This window comes from Penaeus monodon, chromosome 13 (assembly GCF_015228065.2).
Source record: "Penaeus monodon isolate SGIC_2016 chromosome 13, NSTDA_Pmon_1, whole genome shotgun sequence".
NCBI lineage: Eukaryota > Metazoa > Arthropoda > Malacostraca > Decapoda > Penaeidae > Penaeus > Penaeus monodon.
The window spans coordinates 12,445,201-12,468,255 of record NC_051398.1 but is presented as its reverse complement, the minus strand read 5'-3'; the positions used below and the strand labels follow the sequence as shown (position 1 = coordinate 12,468,255).

Below are 23,055 nucleotides of genomic sequence, written 5' to 3'. Positions count from 1 at the left end.
TTATATAAAAATTATATATACAGTTGCATTCATTTAAATGAGAGTGATCCTATTCAGATTCAAAACTGGATATGAAGTTATTACATTTTTAATGAGTAACATACTGTACATCGCCAGTGCTCATCGATATGAAAAAATTATAATATATATAATATATGTGCACATATATGTATATGCAGACGAAAAATGTATGCACACTAATGCGCTTGTGTGTGTGTGTGTGTGTGTGTGTGTGTGTGTGTGTGTGTGTGTGTGTGTGTGTGTGTGTGTGTGTGTGTGTGTGTGTGTGTGTGTGTGTGTGTGTGTGTGTGTGTGTGTGTGTGTGTGTGTGAACCATAGCTTACCTTCTGTAAATGTATAGAATATCACTGATTCGTTTGTAACTTTGTTGTTCCTAATTCCTGCAACACGATTTAGTACTTTATATAATGATCAATGGATATAACCATAGTTATTAAAAATATAACCAATGAACAAACACTTGTGCGTGTATATATAATTTATATACGACCGATTAATACAACCACTATGGCATATACATAAGTCTATTTCTGTTACCAGTGAACCACGTGGCTGTTTGCCACGTGGCTCCAAGTCCCAAATAGGAACCATTCACTCAGCGAGGGCATAGATGACGGTGTTATCTGATCTCGCCTGACGCGTCAGTTCGTCGCCAGCGTCCAGCGTGGTAAGGTCAGCCTAGCCCTCCCCCTCCGGACAGGTTGATCTGACACGTGACCTGCGTTACTCCAAGACATCGTCTCGTGTGTTCCCATACTGTGTGTCAACTCGTAGTAATAAAGAGTCACGCCGTAACAAGTCTCACTACCCCTGCAAAGCCACCGTACTAGAGCACTCATAGACTCTTACAACCACTGGCAAAATTATTTTCTACAGAATATTCTGTTACTTTCATTCTATCATTAATTAGTGAGTTCTCATAATTGTTATCATAAAATAGCAAATGGAATTCAAATCCCAAAATACGTTTACGTAAGGGTCATCCATTTCTTCATAATTTTCACAAAATTACAAAAATACTCTTTTCCCAAACCCCGTCCCCTCTCCAGAGGGTACAAGCAAAAGATAGAAAATGATCTCTAATTTGATCAGGATCGTCATTTTTATAATTTTCTTAAAGCGTACGCCAGAAATGGGGTGGAAAAAATATAGATGACCCTGATGATGAACAAAATAATATACAAAAACATCTTTTTCCACATTGTGCTTCACGGTTTTCTATTCTGCACTGAATTTATTTAACGCACGACGCACACTTTCATTTGCCATTAGTTACGCTGTCCGTCGTAACTATAGTTTTTTTTTCTTTTTTTTTTTTAACTTCAAAAAGTTCGTCTGCTACTCTGGGGAACTCAGCGGGCTTAAAAGTGTGATTATCTGATTGGGTTGAATAAATTAAGAATTCCGAAGTATATGGTGTAGCGGGGCGTAGACACAGTAGACTTCAATATGTCTGGTTGAGTTCGGGCTCAACCGAGAATATAGATTTTATTTGGGAAAAGATTCGTCTGCAGTGAACAGATTTTAGGTTCCAGGCCTACGGCACGCTGCCACCACCCGATTAGTAGGTTCGGGAACCGTGTGTGTTGTGTATGGGGGTGTGAATGTTGTATGAAAGAAGAGTGGAAGGAAAGTACAGGATGTATGTGCTGAATGTTGGATGTGTAAGTGTGTAGATGTGAAAAGGGAGATAGCGTAGGCTGAGCGTCTGCGTGGACGTGTTTGGAAGAAAAACGCATCATAAAATTCTTCCTCTTCCCTTCAGTTTGAGCATCCACCTGCTGAAAGTGGGAACCCAGGTATAGCAAAGTTATGGTCTGTTCTAGAGTATCAGCTTAATATACTCCGATTCATCTAGCCTTCTTACAGCCTTTCATGGGTTGCGAGATAGAGTAACCAGCAATGTGCTGTTAAGGAGACCCGAGCCCAAGAACGTTTCGAGCATTCGGCCTTGGTCAGAACCAGAACTTAAGATGTCGTAAATATCATTTGTTCATTTGACTGGGACCGAATGAAAGCTCTACGATGGTAAGATATTTATTTATTGAGCAAATCGCACTCATTAGGGAGGTCTACAGGAATTCAGTCATGGGAAATTTTTATAGATGCGTACATCACCAACTTGCTCACAGCGGGGGTGATGCACGTATACTCAAAAATGACTCAATGTATTTTCACTCCTAAGTTGGCGTCCCAACTCCATAAGTATTTTTAAACGAATACATACCAATATCTAATATGAACAAGTTAATCTCCAACCCAAAATGGAGATTAACGTAAAAAAAACTAAAACAAACTAGTGCTGATAAACTCTGAATAAAAACACTTGTGTAAACAAATAAGAAATATAATTTAGATATATAATGTAAGAAACATAATTTAGCGTCGAAGGCCAAATAACAGAATAACGCCAAAGGGGACCATAAGATCACGGACTGCCTGACACCCACATGGTCGGGCAGGTATCAAGACAACAGATCAAGACAAAGTAAAAGAAAGTAAAAAGTAAAATGGCCCTGAAATTATTATGAGCGAGACTTAATGAAATAGACCTTCCTCCCACGAGGTACGGATCCTAAAGCAGTGTTCCTTCTGTGTGAAGTGGTCATTTTGTACTCTGACACTTTGAGTTCACAAAGTGCTGCTTTGGGACAGAGAAAAGAGTGCACCCCACAGATGATGATGTAGCGTGTCACACGCCAAAGTCCAAAAGAGACCAGGTGTCTCCTACACACAACCACTAAATAATACTTAGCTTTGTGGAGAAAAACTCGGCAAATCCTGGCGCGAAGCGAGGTAAATCCACAAAGCGAGAGAGCACACGAAAAACACCGAGAACGGGACCACAGTACAAACAGAAGTCAGGACCGAACTGTCTTCCCCTCACAAAACGAGGGGTCTTTATACCCGAAAAAGACCCCCCAGGCCATGCCCTAAGCATGGCGCGAAAAGAAGATACGCGAAGTATCGGAAGGCCAACCCGATAGTTCGGTAGTCCAAACAACCCAAAGGACCCGGACCACCATGAAAAGAGAGGGAAAGAAAGAAGGAAAAATATATGTAACGACCATTACTCTCTTCAGGGGTTATATTGACACTTTGGAAGGAAGGGATACCTAGGAAAACTGGTAATGTACCAGTTTTCGCGAAAACTGTACATTTCGGGCCGTAACTGTCTACGGTATGGGACTTGGAAAATAAATAAATCTTTATTTTTCTGGGAGACTTCAACGCCATCCAAGTAACGAGACTTGGTTTAAAATACGTTTGTTGGTTATTTTTTATAACCATGTTCATATTAATTCTTAACACCGTCTCTGGCGGCTCGTATTTCATTGGCCACGGCTTATGAAGTCGCACTCGAGTCAAGTGAGCGAGGCGCAAATGGCGGGTGAAGCACCAGCCTCGTGCGGGTGCACAGCGAGTGCGCCCGTCTCGTTGGTGGAAGCGGAGCCCGGGACGTCTCATCCAAGCAATGGCAGCATCGCAGAGTTCCCCACATCCTTTGTTCCGTGGTAGAGGAGGCAGGCATGTGGCATGGTAAAGACTCGGCCTCAACCACTCGGCGCCCGAGGACGATGTCAGTCCAGGCGAGATCGACCTCAGAGTCGGCGAGTGCGCAGCCGTACACTACATATGGCATGATTTATTGATACAGAAAATGCAATAATTCGAAAACTTCAACACACCTTCTCAAGTGACCTTTACCTAATTAAAGGTTTCAAAATTCACTTTTGCTAGACTGATTGGCACTAACCCAGTCCTATTTTAAAGACACGACCGAAGAGATGATAAGGCCTACTCATACACTATTCCTCTCCAGCTTGCAGGTTGTTCTCGACACCTAGAACATATCATCTAATTCAACAAAACTATGCAATTTTATAGTAAATACATAAAATGCAACTTTTTTTTTCTTCTTCTTTCTTTTTTTTTAAGGAAAAAAATCCTTTCTTTGAATAAAAAATGTACTATTTACATAAACAATAGAGTGTTTAAGGCTTAAAGAAGAAAAGGGCTTTTTGAAAATTCCAAAGGAGGAAAAAATGCTTTCTTTGCGCCTTTGGGTTCTGCATTTAATCTCGAGAGCAATGTTTCTTGACCATTTTAGAATCACGGACCCTTAAAAATCTGATGAAAGCTTATGGACCCCCTTCCCCCAAAAATATTTACAAAACAAAATTTTTCTTTATTTTGTATAATGCCCCTTTATTTTTGTATTTGATTATTAAAATATAATAAAAAAAATATATCTATATCTATATCTATATCTATATCTATCTATCTATATATATGAATGTGAATTTTTATTTGATCCTCACGGACCTCCTGAAACTCCTCCATGGCCCCCAGGAAATAAAACCCTTGTTTGTGGGGGGTTATTCCTTATTTTTTCTTCCGGGAATGAAATCTGTTTTAAAAATGGGGAGTATTTTCCCAAAAAAAAACCGAAAATTTTAAGGGGAAATTTACCGAACGATTTGTAGTGTAGGGGACCCATAATTTAGCCACGCCCCGGGGCCCGGCGGGGAATCCCTTTAGCCCCCCTGAGAAAGCAGTTTTTAAATCCCTTTTCCCTTCTTGTATTTTTTTTTGTATTTTTAGTGATTTTTTTTTTAAAAATTTTTTTTTCATCCTTCACTTTATCCTTTTTTTTAAAGGGGAAACCCCTAGCCATTTTCTTTTTTTTTTTATTTTAAATCTTTTAAACTGGGTAAAGTTTGCATCCCTTTTTTTACTTAGTTTTAAAAGTTTTTAACTTTTTTAAATTTAGCTTTTTTATGGGGAAAAGGGCTTGTACCCCAAAGGGCTTAAAAGTGAACCGCTTTTTTTCTTCGGGGGAACCCTGCCACGCCATCGGGGAGGGAAAATTATTATTTTCTTTTTCCCGGGGGGCAAAGTTACAAGCCCACAAATTAAATTTTTGGCTGTGGTCGGGCCTATAAAATAGCCCCGGGAAAGAGGGGGGTATCCCCCACTCGTGTTTGAGATTTTTCAAAAAGCCCTAAACCTCTTTCCAGACGCCAGAAAATAGACCCCAAGGGGGGCCTTGTCCCCATAGGAGCCCCCTTTTTTTGTGGGCGGGGCCTCTTGCCCTCGCTCGGCGCTATTGCTTTCTGGGGTTGTTTTAACGTAATTTACTAGAGAAAATTTCTGATTTTATCAGCACTTTATATTTTGGGCCTGCACCTTCATGCTTTTGTTTTGCGGGTTTGACACGGACTAAGTAGGCGTAGTCAGCACCCCCCTCAACCCCGCAGTTTCTCTTCTACACCGGGGCCCCCTTTAAGGGGCATTGACCCCGGGGAGGGGGGCCCCAGAGTCGGGGGCGCCCTTTGGGGGCATTTTTCCTTCATTCTAAAATTTTTCCTTTTTTCAGTGTTTCCCCCTGAGCCTCCCGGAGTCCCCTTTTGTGGGCTCCCGTATTCGCCTGGGGGGGGGGCCCCCGATTTACCGCCTTTTTCGCATTGGGAAGGTTCGGCGGAAAGGGGGTCTTCCCAAATTTCGATCCTCTCTGGGGGTACGGGGAAAACCAACCACCCTTCCTTTGGGGGGGTAGAGGAGGGAAACCCTGCCACACTTTTCTCTTAGCTTTTGGGCTTTTAGGTTTTAAAACCCATATTTAAGGGGGCAAACTGGTCCCTTCGGCCCGGGGCACGGGCCCAGGGGTCGGATTTGGGGTCCGATACCCTTATGAAGATTCCTCCCCTCCCCCTCCTCCTCCTAAAAGGGGGGGGGACGCCCCATGACTCTCCTACACCAAGGGGCGCCCCTTGAAAAAGGGAAACCCCACTGCTGAAAAACGAGAACGACTTTTTTTTAAACCCCCTCCAGAAAAGGGCAAGGTATTTGACTGTCAAATGGTAAGGGAAATCAATCGTTTTTGAATGGGGCCCCTTTCATCAAGAAGTCCTTGATGGCAAGTGGACGGCGATTTGTTTTTTGCCCGGGAAATTCCCGAAAAGGGGCCTTTTTTTAAAAAGTGCAGTTAAATCCCAGATTAAGGCCCCTGCTTAAACGGGACGCAGTTTCCCATAAATTTAAAGGGTTAACGTAACTATCCCCTTTGGGCCCCAATCCTGCAAGGGAGTAATCTTTACAGGGATTTGAGGACAATGGAGGAGAGCGAAATTCGGGAAAAATATAAAAAGGCCCAAAAAGCTTTGTGGACGTGAACTGCTGACCAAGAAAGACGGGAATGTACGAAAAAAAACCGGGATTGTGTTTTTTTGACTTTGGGCTTCGATAAAATTCCTGATTATTCACAGGGGGGGGAAATTTTAAACGTGGCCCCAAGTGCGCCCTTAATTAAAAAACCCTTTCGCTGTAATAGATCCCAAAATTTTGGGGACACACCTCATTACGATGCAATGTTTAAAGTACTAAAAATTTCTTCGGAAAATTGCGGGGACCCAAGGACACTGCTGTATGTACTGAAAAACTCTAAAGTGGGGCAACTGGGGAGGTCCCCATAAATTTTTTGGCTCTGCCGATGAAGCAGCTTGAAAAAGGAGACTGAATATTAGCATACATGAAGGACATGATGTTGGGTTCCCCGTGACCCAAGGGGAAAAGTTGAAGGTTTGAACCAAAAACCCAAAATATTTCCTACGCTTCTTTAGCAACCAAAAAACATTTCCCAGTGCAAACGGCATAAATCGGGAACTTGCAGCAAAGGGATAAAAAAAATTGCTGAATTAAAAAACGTTAAGGAATTAAGGGAGTAAAATTAAAAGAATTAAAAAATAAATTCAAAATTGCGAATAAACCCAGCAAAAGCAGCAGCATCATAAGGGGGATGATCCCAAATAAATCTGGATCGCACCTTCTCGCCCGGGCGACCCCTTCTAGGACTTCCCCTTTGGTTTTTGGTCTGTTTCTCGGAACAATCATCTTCCCGGGGCTCTCCTGGCACGAGACCGGGCCAGGGAGATTTAAACTTTCCCAAAAAATCCCCATGGAGGCCCCTGGGTAGCGGGGGAGAGGAGGAAGCCCTCCCTCCCAGAAAAAAAAAATTTAAAACCGGGGGCCCAAGGGCATTTCCCAAACCCCCCATAAAACTTAATCTTCGCGTCGACCTTTAAAAAGGGAACTGCCCAAGTTTTGATCTAAAGAAATGACCTAATTATTAGCCTCGTCCTATCCCTCCCGTATTATATTTCTCCAAAAAACCCCATTTAACACACCTCGTGTCTGACGAGGTCTTTCGCTGGGGAACTACCTTTTTATGTCGGAAGGATCGTGAGGGTGGGGGTGGCGGGGATCCCCATGTACTCCCCCAAAAAGCCCCCTTTTACAAAGGGGGACTATTGATTCATTTTTGGAGTTTTTTGGGCATGCAAGAAAAAATTTTTTGGCCCACATATCTGGCTATATTTCCTTTTTGTCCCCCTGAGGGCAGCGATAGCCATAAATGACCTCTTTGCTTTTCGGGAAACGTCCTGCCGACAAAATAAAGAATTTTTAAGCTGATTTTAATGCTCATAAAATACGTTTGGGGTTCCCTGCGGGTGGAGGGGTAGGGGGTGGCAAGTAGTTATTTTGCAAAAAATAAAGCCCTGTCTAGTCCTTCTGAATGATGGTAGTCCGACGCGGGGGGACGTTTAATCCCCGGTAATTTGAGCTTTATTGACTTATCACTGGCCCTTTTTTCCCCAATTCAAAAAAAGCAGCCAGTCCCTGGGGCACACCTTTGACGACTCTTTGGGGAAGCGCCCCCTTTTCCCTATTTGATTAAATTTCTGCGACACAGGGGAGAACGTTTAAACCCCCAAATTTAAGGGAAAAAGGCAGCGGGGTCCCCTTTCCCCACAAGGAGCGCCCAAGCTCAAACTTGTTGGGGAAACCATTAAATGATAAAAAAATTTGGGGGAATTCGTTATAGAACCCAGCATTGCTATCCATTCCAAAAACTTCAAAACAGATAGCGTTAAGCATAAAAGTTCCATGGGGGACACCAGATTGCCGCGGGGCGCTTTCCCCGGACGAAATTTAAGGCCCACAGGCTTTTCAAAAAAAAACCACCCTTTGGGAAAATTTTTTGCAATTCCCAAACTAGCCAAAGCTAGGGCCGTAGAGTAATAAGCCAAAGCAAAAAGAGACTCCCTGGGGGCTTTGTCTCTACAATCATAGCAATACAAAAATATCGGAGGTTTGGTCCACTTTCAATAAATCCCAAAAAAAAATCATCTTTTTAAAATCAAAAAACATCACTAAAGGGAGGGCATAATTTCAAATTCACCCTAGAGACATTGCAAATGCATCCCCAAGCATTTTCCTCGTCATAAAAGCAGCTCAGCTAATTACCATCCCCCCTTTCCCTGACCATAAAGGGAAAGGGGCCCTGAGCTGAAAACCAAATTAAATTTCCCACGGAGTTTATTTTTGATTAATAAAGATCAAACCCCTTTGTTTTCCTTGTCCGAGCCCTAAAAGCCTGAAAGGGGAAACACCCCCGGGCCCCGAGGAGATTCGATAGGATGATGAACCCTTTTAAATTTCATTTTACATGTTTTAATTCTAAAATTGTACAATAAAATTTTGGGAAAAAGCCCACCTTTTCCAAACTCATGGCACTTCGCCCACACATTCCCTTTAAAAAAGGAGGGGGAAAACCCAGACTTCCCCATCTCCCTTACCGCCCAATTGCGTTGCCCAATTTTTGTTTAAATGCAAGGTCAAACAATTTGTTAACAGTACTATTGCTTTTTTAAAAAAAAAATTTTTCCCCCCAAGAAATTTCTATTTAGACATTGCGGCTTCCGAAAGGGGACCCCAAAACTCTCGATCACTATAAAGCTGGACAGTCATTTTCCCAAAGGGGCCCCATTGCCAAAAAAAAATTTTTTAAATTTCAGTATTTTTAGAAAAAAAAAGCCTACACTGACATGCGATAGGGCCCCTACCAAAAAACTTTTTGCTTTTGGATTCGGGGAAATTCCCTTTGGGTTTTATTAAAAATTTTTCTTTTCTGACAGAACTTTTGCTGTCAAATTATTTCCGACAATGTCACTTTTTCGGACTTTTTTTGTCCGGGGCAAACGGGGTCCCCAAGGAAGTGTCTGTCCCCAACCCATTTTTTCTATGTAATAAATGACATTTTAAACAGCCCCCTGGGAATTTTAAATCCTCACTGAAAACCTGTTTGATTGTGCTTTTTGGCTTTTTCAGCAAAAAGGGCAAAATTTTCTCCAAATCGCATCCAATTGGCACTGGAAAAGATTCATACGGGGCCTTTCCAGGGGGGTTTTTAAAGTTTCCATTCGAAAGAGTTTTTGGGGAAATTTTTTTTCACGTAGGAAAAAGCCAAACCCGGGCTTACTCTAGACAACCCCCCAAAAAACCTATTAAAAATTCTGCAAAGTTTTTTTTGGGCTATTTTTTGATGTAGCCATTGGAAAAAACCACATTGGTCATTTAAAGAATAAATGTCAAAAAGCACTTAATTTTTTAAAAGTGCTTTTTCTGGTAAAAAATGGGGAGCGGGATAGAAGCCCCTTTGCAAAGGGTATATAAACCCTGTTTAAAGGCCCCAAAAGTAGATTAGGGGGGAAACCCCGTGTATGGTTCGGCTTTGAGAACAATTTTAAAAGGGTTTGGATGCTGTGCAAACCCTTTTGCGTGTTTTGTCTTGGAGCCCTAAAGTGCACTCGGATCGAGGGGCCCTTGAGGTGGGTCGGGTACCTCCCCTCCGACTCAGACCGGCCAGTTCCCTTTGAGCTACCCGGGAAAAGGGTTTGGCCTCAGTCCCGGCCACCCTAATGGAAATAGGGGCATTGGGCCCCTTTGCCCCCGGACCCCCACGCCCCTTCGTCGAGAAAGCCCGGTATAGATCTCTCAAACCATCGAAAACCCTTTTTCAGCCCAAATAAGCCCCCAGGGGAAAACCCCCAATTTTTTCCATCTTTGGAAGCTTGGCTTCCATCGCAAAGGGCCAGGGCCCCGGAGGGGGAGGTACGCCAGGGGTTCAGAGGGATCCTTTTTTAAACATTTTCCCCTTTTTTTCATATATATACCAACGGCTCCAAACAGATATGTGTGGGTGCGGGTGTATGGTCGACTGAATGTGAACTAAGTTCAGCCCGGGCCGAATCATACCCCGATCTTTTTTCCCTGAATTTTTTGCCATTGAAACCCCATTGATTTTGAAATACGACGCCCCCCACAAGAATAAAATTTTTCTCTGATTCATTAAGTTCACTTAAGCCTTTAAACCCATTAAAACCCAAAAAAAATAACTTCGGGGAATTCATTCGAAAGTTTACAGGGTCCAAAAAAAATCAATCAAGCTAATATGGGTACCAGGCACCCCGGGTTTATCCATGGCAATGACCCGGCTAAAACAAATTAGCCGGGTCACTGGCGATCGGGAAACCTTAGAAAAGCCCTACAGTTTCTCAGGTTTTTTGTGCCCTTTTATAAAGCAAAAATACTTTCCCTGGGGCAAAGTGAGTGGACCAGCCCCCCAACTCACACAAAAAATAAAAAAAAAAATAGAACGGGGCCCACGCCCCCCGGAAAGGAAAAAAGGGGAAGGGGGTTTGGTGTTGGCCCCCCTTAGGGTCACAGCACAAATTTCCCACCTCACCCCCCCACATTGAAAAAGATTTCCCCCCCAGGTCACCCCTGTAACACCAACCTTAAACCCCGGCCCCCAACTAAAAGTCTGCAAAAAATACAATATACAAAGACAAAAAAAAAACCAAAATTTTCCCAAAAAACCTAGAGATTTTACACTATCAAAAATATTTCAGATGACAAAAAAAACATCTCTAAAAGGGAATCACTTTTTTAAGGGGAAAAAAACTTTTTGACCTTAAACTAGATTGACAGAAAAAAAGGATCCATTGGGGTTAATTTCCCCTTTGGCCCATGCCGGGTTTTTTTTGCCAAAAAATCCCAAAAAAGAAAAAAAAAAGGGTTTTCCACCTCGTGTTTGAATTTTTTTATGAGAAAAACCTTGGTTTTAAAAGCAGCAGCAATAAACAAAAAAAATCTTTTGCCACAAAAGGGTTTCCCTGGACCCCGGGGCCCCTCGGCCGCTAGGCATTATTGCTTCTGAGTTTCGTAAAAATAAAAAAATTTAAAGTAAAAACCTGTGATTACAGAACATTATTTGGGTTTTTTCCAAACACCTTCCCGTGCTCTAGATTTGGCCCGGGGCAACCCAGGCTACGTAGTCGTATTTAGCACCCCACCCAGGGCCCCAGCTCTCTTTTTACCAGGGGACCTTTGGGCTTTTTTCCCCCGGGTAGGGGGGCCCCGTAGGGCTGGGGCTCCTTTGGGCGCCCTTTTTCTTGTCTAAATATTTTTCCCCTTAATGTGACTTTCCTGAGCCTACCGGGGTTCCTCGTGACCCCGTATTCGCTTTTGGGGGGGGGGCTCTACTTACCTTCCTTTGCCTTTGGGGAAATTCGGCGGGAAAGGGGAAGGGGGTCCCCACAACTCAAACCCCCGCTGTGGTCTGGGGAAAAGCAACCAGCTTCCACTGGGGGGGTAGAGGACGAATAAAAAAATTTTTCTCTCTTAGCTATTGCTGATAAGTTGATACCAAAAAATTTAAAAGCCTTTGATCCCCTTTGGACAAAAATTTTTAGACAAGGGGTCCCGGACCCGGGTTCCCCATACCCAGGATAAAGTAACCCCCCCTACCCCCCCTCCTCCCAAGGAAAAAAGGGGGGGGGCCCCAAGACCCTCCCCAAGAAATTCCACTAAAAAAATGGGAAACCCCTTTCTAATGCAAACCTAGAAACCACTTTTCAAAAACCCCACCGGAAAGCAAAGGGTTTGCGAATGTAAAATGCGGAATGAAAACAATCGCTTTTTTAACGTGAACCCCCTTTTCATCAAAAAGGGCCTTGTGGTCCCGTGGAAAGGGGGATTTTTTTTTTGTCAAAAAATTTTCGAATGGAAGCCCCCTTTTTTAAAATACAAAACAACTCCCAATTAAGGATTTACTTTAAACTGACGCCCAAAATTTATGATCTTTGAGTTAAAGTAACTATTCCTATTGGCCCAAATACCGTAAGGGGTAAACTTTCACGGGATTTAAAGGGCGATTTGGGAAAAAAGTTAAAATTTTTAGAGCCTGAAGGGCCAGACGTAGTGGGCGTTTTATTGTATACCAAGAAGGGCGGGAATATGCGAAAGAAAAAATGGACTGTGTTTTTTGACCTTTGCCTTAAAAAAAATCCCAGAGTATGTCCCAAAGTTTGGGTTAAGAAAAGTGTGCAAAATAAGACCTTATGTCCAAAAGCCAATGCTTGTTAAATAATCCAAAAATTTTTGGGCACACCTCCTTAAATGTTTGATAAGACCGAGTAAATTTGTTTGGGCCGGGAAAAGTCCGGAAACCCATGACACCACACTTGTACTAGCCAAATTTCCCAAAGTGCTAACTTTGGGGTCCCCCCTCAGTCAGGTTTTGCTGAATCAGCTCCCAAAAGGGAAATGAAAATTGGCATATATGGGGAAAACATGAAATTTTTGTTATACGAAACTAAGAGGAAAATGGGAAAATTTGACCAAAACCCCATACTTTTCCCATGCCCGAAGGGGAACTAAACATCCCCCTATGCAAGTAATGTCAGTCAACAGCTTGGGAGCCAAAGGGTAAGGAAATTTCTTAACTTAAAAAACGGGTTTAAAAAATTAAAAATTAAAGTTTATCATTTGCCCAAAATTGGTTTTATCAAATGAAATGCATCAACCCCCGTCTAAAAAATCATAAGGAGGGTGTTTCTAAAACACAGTCCCGGAAACGCACCTTCCCTCCCGGGGTACTCCTGTGAGGGCCCGCTGGCTCGGGGATCCCCTTCTCGTGAGAGAAGCAGATCGCAATCTGTCCCCGGCGTCTCCCTTTGCCAGGAGGGGCGGACATGGGGGGGCTTTTTGTCTCCCAAAACCCTCCCAGAGAGGTCCCCCGGGGAAACGGGAGAGGAGGCGTCCCCCCTCCCAAAAAAAGAAAAAAATTCTGGTTGGGCAAGGCAATTCCCCAAACCCCCTAAAACGTAATTTTTCGCGTCGCCCCTTATACAATGGAACTGTCCCAATCCCGATCTAAAGTAAATTACCTTTAAAATTTTTGCCTCGTCCCAAAAGCTCCCCATTTATATTCTCCCAAAAACGCACTTAACACACCCCGTTTTCTTACGAGGGCGTTTTTCCCGAGGAAATACCCTTTAAAGTCGGAAGGGTCCCTGAGGGGGGGGGTGGAGGCGGGGTCCCCCTGTACATCCACCAAAGCCCCCCTTATTAAAAGAAGTGACTATTGATTTTACTTTGGGGTTTTTTCGCATGCAAAGTAAAAATTAAAAAGGGACTTAATCTGCTATATGGTTTACTTTTTGTCCCCCCCCGAAAGCGTGGTTTGCCTATGATGACTCTTTGCTCTTCAGGAAAGGCTGCCCAAAAAAAAAGTAAATTTTTGCTGATTTTAATGCTCATCATACTTTTTGGGGTTTTCCCGCGGTGGATGGAGGGGACAAATAGTTAGTAGATTAATGGTCTGATTTAGTCCTTCCCGAATGTGGTATTCCCACGCGGGTGACGATAACCGGTAATTTGAGCTTTAAATTTCCTATCACTGGTCTCTTCTCAATTTGCAGCCAAATGCCTGTGCACACCATTGACGAATCCCTTGGGAAACGATCATCTTCTATTTTGGGTTAAATATTCATGCGACACAGTGGGGAACGGGCCCTTTAGCGCCTAAATTTAAAGTAAAAAAGCAACTGGGTCGCCCTTTACCAAAGGGGGCGGCAAGCTCGAAATTTTTTGGGAAAAACCCTTGATGATAAAGTAAACAATATTCCGAATTTGATTTTAAAAAAGCAGCATTTTCTACCATTCCCAAAACCCTTTGGGGCAGAAAAGCGTTAAGCATAGAGTTTTCCCTGGGGGACAAACCAAATTTCCGCGGGCGCTGTGCCGACGCAATAAAAGGGCCCACAGGCTTTTCAAAAAACATCACAAAAAAGGGAAATTTTTTCAACTACAACTAGCAAAGCTAGGGGTCGGGGGTAAAAAGAAACAAAAAGAGACTCCTGCGAGCTTTTCTCTACAAACCCTAGCAAAACCAAAAAAATCGGGGGTTTTTGGGCCACATCAAAAAATCAATAAGAAAAAATCATCTTTAAAAATTAAAAACATCATCCACGAGGGGACTAATTTTGATTCACCTAGGAAAATTGGGTAATGCCTCGCCAAGGGGGGTTTTCTCATACAGCGCTCGGGAAATTACCCTCCCACCCCCTGACCATCAAAGGGAAAAGGGGGAGCTGAAACCAAATTTACCCTTTTCCCCCGGAATGACTTTGATTCCCTAAAGATCTAACAAAGGGTGAGCTTGTCCGAGCCCTAGAAGCCTGTAAGGAACCCCAGGGGGCCCCCATTAGATTTGTATGAGATGATGAAACATCTTAATCTGGGACAAAGATTAAAATTTTTAAAGTGGGGGGGGGACAATGAAATTTGGAAAAATCACCTTTTCCAAAATCAGGCCCTTTGCCCCCCATCATTCCCTATTGAAAAAAAGGGGGGAACCCCGACTTCCACTCCTAAAAAACCCCCAAATTTCGTTGAAATTTTCTTATGCAAGGTCCAAAGGAACGAAATTTTTAACTAGGGCCCATTGCCCTTTTTTTTTAAAATTTCCCTTTTTTTACTAGTTGACCAGCAGTGGGGGGCTTCCGCAAGGGAAAGCCAAACCTCGATCAGCTAGTAAAACTGGACATTCCCCTTTTAAAAGGAAATTTCCAAAAAAATTTTTTTTTATTTCCTATTTTTAATTAGAAAAAGCCTACGACATGACATGGCGATATGGCCTACTCAAAACTTTATGCTTTTGGATTTTGTGGAAACTTGCCTTGTTTTTTTTCAAAAATTTTAAATTTTTACAGAAAATTTTGCTGTCAAATTATTTTTTCCCACAAATGTCCCCTTTTTTGGACATTTTTTTTCCAGGCAAACGGGGGGCCCCAAAGTGTTCTTTTTCACCAAACATTATTTCCCATGTATGATCCAAAGACACTTAAACCCGCTCCTCCTCGGAAACTTAATACTCACTGTAAAGCTGATGATTGGCATTTTGGCTTCCACAAAAAAGCAGAATTCTCAGCAAATCGCCTCCAATTTGGGACTGGATATGGGTTTTTAACTGGGGGCCTCCGGGGGGGGGTTTTAATTTTCCATTAAAAAGTTTTTGGGGGGAAAATTTTTTTACTTTTGGGGAAAGCCCAACATCAGGCTAACTCTAGACAAACCCCCAATACCCATTCAAAATTCTGCAAAGTTTCTTGGGCTCTTTTTTTAAGACTCAATTTGGGAAAAACCACATTGGGGCATTTTAAAAATAAATGTCCCAAAAAAAGGGAACTGAATTTTTTAAAATTTCCTTTTTTGGTAACAAATTGGGGGCTGATAGACCCGTCTTTTCTAAAGGTTTTAAAAGCCCTGATTAGGTCTAAAGTAGATTTTGGGGCAATCGTGTATGTTCGGCTCGAGAAAAAGTTTGAAAGGGGTTTTTTGCTGTGCAGAATGCTGTTTTGGGGTGGGAGTCTTGGAGCCCTTAAGTGCCCTCGGGTCGAGGGGTCCCTTTAGGTGGGGTCAGGATTCCTCCCCTCCGACTCAGACGGGCCCTTAGCCTTGAGCTATGCCCCCAAAGGTCTCGAGGGCCCAAGGGCCCCCCTAATGGAATAGTGGCATTAGGCCCCTTTTCCACAGCTCCCCGAAACCTTTTCGAGAAAGTCGGTATAGATCTTTTCTACCATCGAAAAACCCCGGGTTTAGTCAAAAATAGCGGGCCCTGGGAAACCCCAATTTTCATCGTGGAAGCCTGGCTTCCCTTTTGCCAAAGGGCCCTGGCGCCGAGGTGGGGTACCCAGAAGGGTTTAAGAGATCCCTTTTTAAAAATCTCCCTTTTTTTTATATATATACCCGGGGTCCCAAAACAGATGATTTTGTGGGGGCGGGGGTATGGGCCCAACCCGAATGTGAACTAAAGTTTTAAAACTGCCGAAACATACATCGTATTTCTTGCTGAAATTTTTTCCATTGTAAAACCTTGATTTTGCACTATCGCCCCCACATAGGGAAAAGTTATTTTTTCTTTATTCCCTTTAAATTCCCCTTTAAAACCTTAATCATTAGAAACCACCAAAAAGACTTTCTTTTTTGGTTTTTTTTTTAAACAACATTCGTAAGCTACTGGGGGGCCAAAAAATCAATCAAAACTAATATTTGTACCCCGGCCACTTTTGGGATCCCTGGGAAAAGGAGCGCTGATAAATTTTGCCGGGTCAACTATGATCGGACCTTACAAGTCCGTACAGTTTTCAGGTGTTTTTGTCTCTTATAAAAACAAAAATCATCTCCCCCCTTTGGAAAATGAGTGGACCCCAAAAACCCAAATCACAAAAAAAAAAAAAAAAAACATAGAACTGTGGGCACGCCCAAGGGAAGGGAAAAGAAGGGAGGAAAGGGGGTGTTGGCTCGGCTCAGGGTTTAATGCCACCCCCCAATTACCCCCCTCACTCCCTATTAAAAGAGAAAATTTTTCCCCCCCCTTGCCTCCCGTTTACCACCCCCCCCACATTAAACATCTCCCCAGTAAAGCCAAAATCCCCCAAAACCCAAAAAACAGCAACTAAAAAACTATTTCAAATCAAAAAAAAAGACTTTACAACCCAACCCATATTTCAATAATGAAAAAAAATACATACATTAATCACTTTTCAAGGGGGACAAAAATTATGACCTTATCTAGATTTACCCGAATGGGAAAAGGATCCATTGGGTTTAAAAACCTTGGGCCAAAATGCCCCTGGTTTATGCCAAGAATCCAAAAAAGAAAGAAAGGAAAACGGGGTATAGGTTGTAAATCCTCAAAGCGCCGATGTTTACCCCCTTTTTAAGGGGTATTGGCCCTTGGGATTTTTTTTGGTTTTTCCAATTTCGGTCCGGAAAACGATTTTTTTAAAGGGCAGTAGGGGGGGGGGTTTTTAAGTTTTTCATTTTTTTATAAAAAAAACCTGTTTCCTTTATCTTTTTTTAGGCTCTGGTTCTGGTGTTCCTTTTCACAGTTTTTAAAATTTTTTTTCTTTTTTGGGGGTTTTAAACCCGTTTTTCGTGGTTTTGTTTTAAAATGTGTAAATTTTTTGATCCGGGGGAGTGAAATTCCCCTTTTTCTTAAAACCCTTTTGATAAGAGACACTATACCCTACTTGGGTACCCGTGGCAAGCAAATTGACTAAACCCTTTTATCACCCTTAAGGGTGCCCCGCAATCCCCTCGGATTTTTAAAACCCCTTACCAAAAAAAACTCTTGTGGAATTGGGGCCCTTTTTTTTCCCTTTTTTCACAACATCTTTCATTTTTACCAATTGACACCCTTCTACACGTCTTTTTCTTTAGGTACACTTATTGTTCCTGGACGTACTAACCAGGTGGTGGCAGCGCTAATAACCTAATTAACAAGGGTACTTAAGAGTCAATCGCTACAGTAGCACTGTAGTTCTTTTCGACCTCTAAAGTCAGTGATTCTGCTATTATTTTTGAATGATTCGATGTCGTTTCTCGAGGATCTTTAAAGACCTGGAGATCATCTGCCGGTCTTTTGGCGTGTTTGTTAGAGCCAGAGGTTTTAAGAATGTTACTCCTTTGGGTTTTCTCTTGCTTTCATCTCTTTTATTTTGGATCTACCCGTCTTATCTGGGCATTAACTGGTTAAAAAAAAAACATGATCAAGTTCTCGAACCGCAAGAACCACATCATATTAAGAGATATAGATACAGCATGTTTTCGTTTAATGAAGTCAATGTGAACATCGTTTATTTAACATTTTAGCCTGTTGTCATATACATTTCTTTACTGCTCTATTAGTCATTATCAACCATGTATAAACATTATAAAGAGCAAGCATAAACTAAGAGAAAAAATATACGACAATATAGGCCTTTTTTATTACTTCTCTGAAACCTCTAACACTTTGCCCTTTACACTCACACACACACACACACACACACACACACACACACACACACACACACACACACACACACACACACACACACACACACACACACACAGAAACGCATTAGTGTGCATACATTTTCCGTCTGCATATACATGTATGTGCACACATATATATTATGTTTGCCCTTTACACGTACATTGTTGGAACCTGTTGAAACATCTTTTTATTTTGTATCGGAGTGTTTGCCTTTAACTTCATACGGTCTGATACTCCGGCCAGCTAATCAGAGCGTAATATTTCTCAGATATATTTCACGTAGTCTCAGATAGGGATTTATATTTTCATTAATTGCGAATCGCATCGAAAGTTTCCTGATAAAACTTTTTATTGTATAGGTGCATAAAATGTTTCTGTCCTTTTCTAACAGTGCATCAAATATATGTTCATTCCAAATGGGTAAGATTTGAAGGCAATCATGACGGTCGCTGGAACGACACGGTAAAAATTTCCAACGTGTCCCGAGTCATATGACGTGGTATTGACTTCGGTGAGATGAATGTCTTCACAGACATTCTGTACGTCAATAATATAGCCTTACAGGCTCAAAAATATAAAAGGAAATGCTGTGTATCTAGATTTGTTGATATATACAATCAATAAATCAAGTAAATGTCCGTGATCATTGGAATTACACACCCGCGGTGGATACGATAAGATGCAAACCTTATGCTACTTCCATGTTTCATATGAAGAACAATGTAATAAAAAATTACTAAATCTGAGAAATACATTTAAACTTTCCATAGCCTTGCCAAGAGTGGTGGTGGGTATAAACAAGACAAGTTGCAGAGAAGTCAGGTACTTTTTCTATTTTATTTGAAGCTTCCACTATGTTTTGCTAGTAATTTAAAATCATACCAGCGTATTAAGTAATTTCATAGTTTTCTATTAACTTTTTTATGTGAAATAAAAAATATATAAAAAAAATTCCCTTTTCTCAAAACTTTGTATGGCTGTACAAACTTCGATGATATTGTGTTTTCTGGCAACCGTGATACAACTTGAAACAATGTATCAAAGTGTTAGGGATGACATGAAAAAGGCCTTATGTATTCATGTCTCTCACTATGACACGGTTGTAATAGGTGTAAGAGTTTATTTCCGTTGAATATGGTTTAAAGGGAAAAAACAAGAACGGATTTTTCATGATTTATTATTAACTACCTAAAGTGAATTTCCTTTATCTGTCTTTATATGCAGAACATTTTTGCCATTCAAAAACAGGATATTGTGTCGGGAATAAGGTAAAAGAATAGACTACGTTGAATAATCAGAAAAAAAGTCATTTATGAAAAACTCCTCGAATTCCAGGTTCTAAAAATCTGACATAAATTCAGCAACAGAACAACCAGCAACAATCATTGCTGCGTCGGAGAGTTTCTCACTCTATATTGTTCTTGATCCAACGGAGGTAGGCGCCCACTCGTGTGTAGATTCCGGGGAAGTCTGTGTTGCCGCACCCGACGCCGAGCGAGACTATGCCAACGACGTAGAACCTGCGGGTGTTGACGTCGAAGTAGTTGAGAGGCCCGCCGCCGTCACCCTGTGGGGAGAAAGGGCCTGCTGAATAGTAATTTAGGAAGAACGTTAAACATGCCATTTAGCGGCGTAATACATAAATAAGCGTGTGTGCGTTTGTGTGTGTTTGTGAAGTGCATTTGTGTATTTGCATGGGTAGTGAAAAGATATCTAGTTACTGTAATATTAGTAGTTAGGGTTAATCAATTTTAAGATTACAGTCTGGCAAAACCCACATTGCGCTGTAAAATATTAATAGTATTTTCATGGCGTTTCGCTCACCAACTAGTCTACTTTAGTCTAGAACACTTAAAAGAGACAACAAACCACTTACGCCACAGGAGTCTCCATTTTCGCTGCCTGCACATATCTGCGAGTCCGTGAGGGTGACTTTGTGATTCAGGCGGTCATACTTGGCTTGACATGTGCCCAAATCGACCACGGAAAGCACAGCTGAAACTGGTACTTTCGAACCCTCGCCATCTGTTATATGTAAAGAAATAATAATAATCACATTTCCTATATCAAAGATTTTTAGATATATTATTATATACTGTAGATTCATTTATTCATCTGTATGTGTATAAATATCTGTATATCTATTTTTTTCTATCCATATCTTTCTACGTCTCTCTCTCTCTCTCTCTCTCTCTCTCTCTCTCTCTCTCTCTCTCTCTCTCTCTCTCTATATATATATATATATATATATATATATATATATATATACATATATTATTTACAAATTCATGTATAATTATATACTCACCTATTACTAATATCACCAGTGTACTCACGGAGTCTTGTTCCTAGGTTGGATGGGTTCGAGATAATATCTATATATTTACCTGTTTCTACATACAACTGCATCGTTCTATTATATCTAAGAATCTAGTGTGTGTTTGTATGTATATGCATATTCATCCATGTACTGTGTGTATTTGAAGTTTTAACTACGTATGACAATGATTTCGTTGTCTATATCTAGTATGTATAAGTCTATTTTATGTGCAGCAAATGCACAAATGCCTGTATAGTATATAGAAAATTAATTGCTTCGACTCTGGCAGTTTTGTCATTGCCAGTGACTCACCGGGGGCAGAACGGCCATAGCCAACAACAGCAAGACGTTGAGTCAGAAATTCCTCGTTCTGGTAATTGAAAGGAAGACAGGCTGGCCGAATGAAGTCTGTCGATGGATAACACGTTAATGGATGTCATGGGAAGTGGAAGAAAACAACAGTAACGCCATTATTCACTTGGCCGTTAATAAATAAAAAAAAAGAGATGAGTTGAATGCTGCAACTATGAGAATAATTTTTTTTTTTTTTTTTTTTTTTTTTTTTTTTTTTTTTTTTTTTTTTTTTTTTTGTACCTTCATTGTAAATCAGGTTTTTTTGTCTCCAGTGAACAGAATATACCCTTTAAATCAGTAAAACAGTACTATCAGTTAATCATTATAACTATTTTATAGCTACATCGTCCATGAAATGCAATGCATAAATTACCGTAGATGCATAGTCTAATACATGTATAAACAGAAAGATATATATAAATGATATATATATATATATATATATATATATATATATATATATATATATTAAGAGAAACTGATTTAGAGATATAAAGACAGATAAGTATCTATATATACTGACCATTAAATGATCAGATAAAATGAATATAGACTGAGAAACAAAGATACACACATGCAGTGGTAGACAGCTGCATATACTGACATACTGATAAATTAAGGGAGAAAAGGAAAATGAGACAAATAGAGTGGGAAAGAGTGGTATATGATAGACTAATAGATAGACAAATAAGTAGTTATATATAGATAGTGCATAAACAGATGAAGAGAGCCACGCACATCAGCATATTTTAACAGGCCGATAAACTAAATTGCTGAAATGATTATACAATTACTTGTTGGATATAATCCTATCGCGTCTGTAATCTCGGTCGAAATTTGTGATAATTCGTTCGTTGTGATTGATATAAAAATCGGTGTTGGTGGCGACGGTCCTATAACTGCGAGTCCAAAACTATTTTTCACTGTGGGAATTAGCAATGACAAAGAGAAAAATAACATAATATGCAAAATGATGATAATTGATTTCGTGGAATAATTAATAATATATTTTCGATGCTATGGCCTTCCACATGAACTTCGATGCGAAGTGTTTTGACTTTGAATATGACTGAAAGACAGTTAAACAAACATGCATAGCAGAATAGATAAAAGAGTAAATGGGTTAGTAAAATGTAAGCATAAATCGACTGAAATATGAACAGATAGTCAGACAAGCACGCTTAAAGGGATAGACAGACATGCAACTAGGTAAGAATTCAAACAGACAGAATAAGCAGCTAGACAGATAGAAAGACAATTCCAAATATTACAAACTCACCATTGAATTCAACGTCCCTTTCCAGAGTCAAGATGGATATGTCGTCTCTGTGAGTAGTTGTACTATATCCTGGATCAATGTGGTTCAGGACGACCAGGTCTATGTGGTAAGCCTCGTCAGTGCGGGTCAGGTCGAAGTCACCGAGACGAACGTATCTGAAGAATAAATAATGGCATTATCGAAATAAAAACATACATTCGTCCATTCCTTTAGGACGTTACTCAGACTGTCCTATGTGGAAGACTGACAGGACTGCACTCCAGTGTGCTAAGGCCCAATAGCGTATAGGTGCCATATTATTAGTTGTTTTCGTCCCGGAAAGTAGTATTTTGAATATTCAAAGTTACATCAATTCATATATGGAAAATCCAATTATCCTTTTCTAGAAACTTACCACAGACCGGCAGCCTGTGACTCTCGCACTGCATTTTGATACCATTGCTGTAGGGTAATAGATGTAGATAGTTTTGATGTGAAGGTAGATATGGTGATTAAGTGAAATACAAGCAAGTAGACGCTGATTAATAAAGAGACTGAAACGCAGATAAGATGTAAAGATAGTTAAGGAGAATATGGTTGACAACTGGCTGCAAGATGAGTAAATAACGAGTGTAGGTGTAATCTAGGTATTTCTTAAGACAGGAAAATTTGGAAAGCTTGATCATTGGAAAATCAGCTGTTTATTAATAGGAACTGAATATTTATAGGAACTGAAAGGCTGCGGAACGAAACTGAATTGCAAAAAAGGAAGAAGGAAGAGTAAAGAAATCGAGGTACTAGCATAACAAGGGGAAAAAATACTCACTGGCTTATACCACTTTCTCCAGACATGCAATGAGCGCCTGTGAGAACATGGCGACGTGTGATAAGGGATCCTCCACATATTGCAAGAAAGGTGTTTTGGAAAGGTTTTCCAACGGCAGCAAACCATGGCCATGCACCGCGCTGTTTGAAGAAATATGTAACCATTAACAAGGGAATCTGCAGTCTGCATAACTTACAATAATAATAGTAATTGTAATCATGTTACTAGCAATTCTAGGTAATAACAAACATATTAATAAAAATGAA

The 23,055-nt window shown here is 40.9% G+C and overlaps 1 protein-coding gene across 1 annotated transcript in view; it reads right to left on the bottom strand.

The window, feature by feature from the left end:
- Nucleotides 1-19,189: 19,189 nt before the first annotated feature.
- LOC119580144 (venom protease-like) overlaps nucleotides 19,190-23,055 on the bottom strand; it is a gene marked incomplete in the record, with an annotated part of 25,764 nt that continues 21,898 nt past the window's right edge. The window contains 4 exon segments of the mRNA XM_037928104.1: nucleotides 19,190-19,598; nucleotides 19,908-20,056; nucleotides 20,664-20,759; nucleotides 21,985-22,090. Coding sequence (XP_037784032.1) covers nucleotides 19,437-19,598; nucleotides 19,908-20,056; nucleotides 20,664-20,759; nucleotides 21,985-22,090 — 513 coding nt within the window.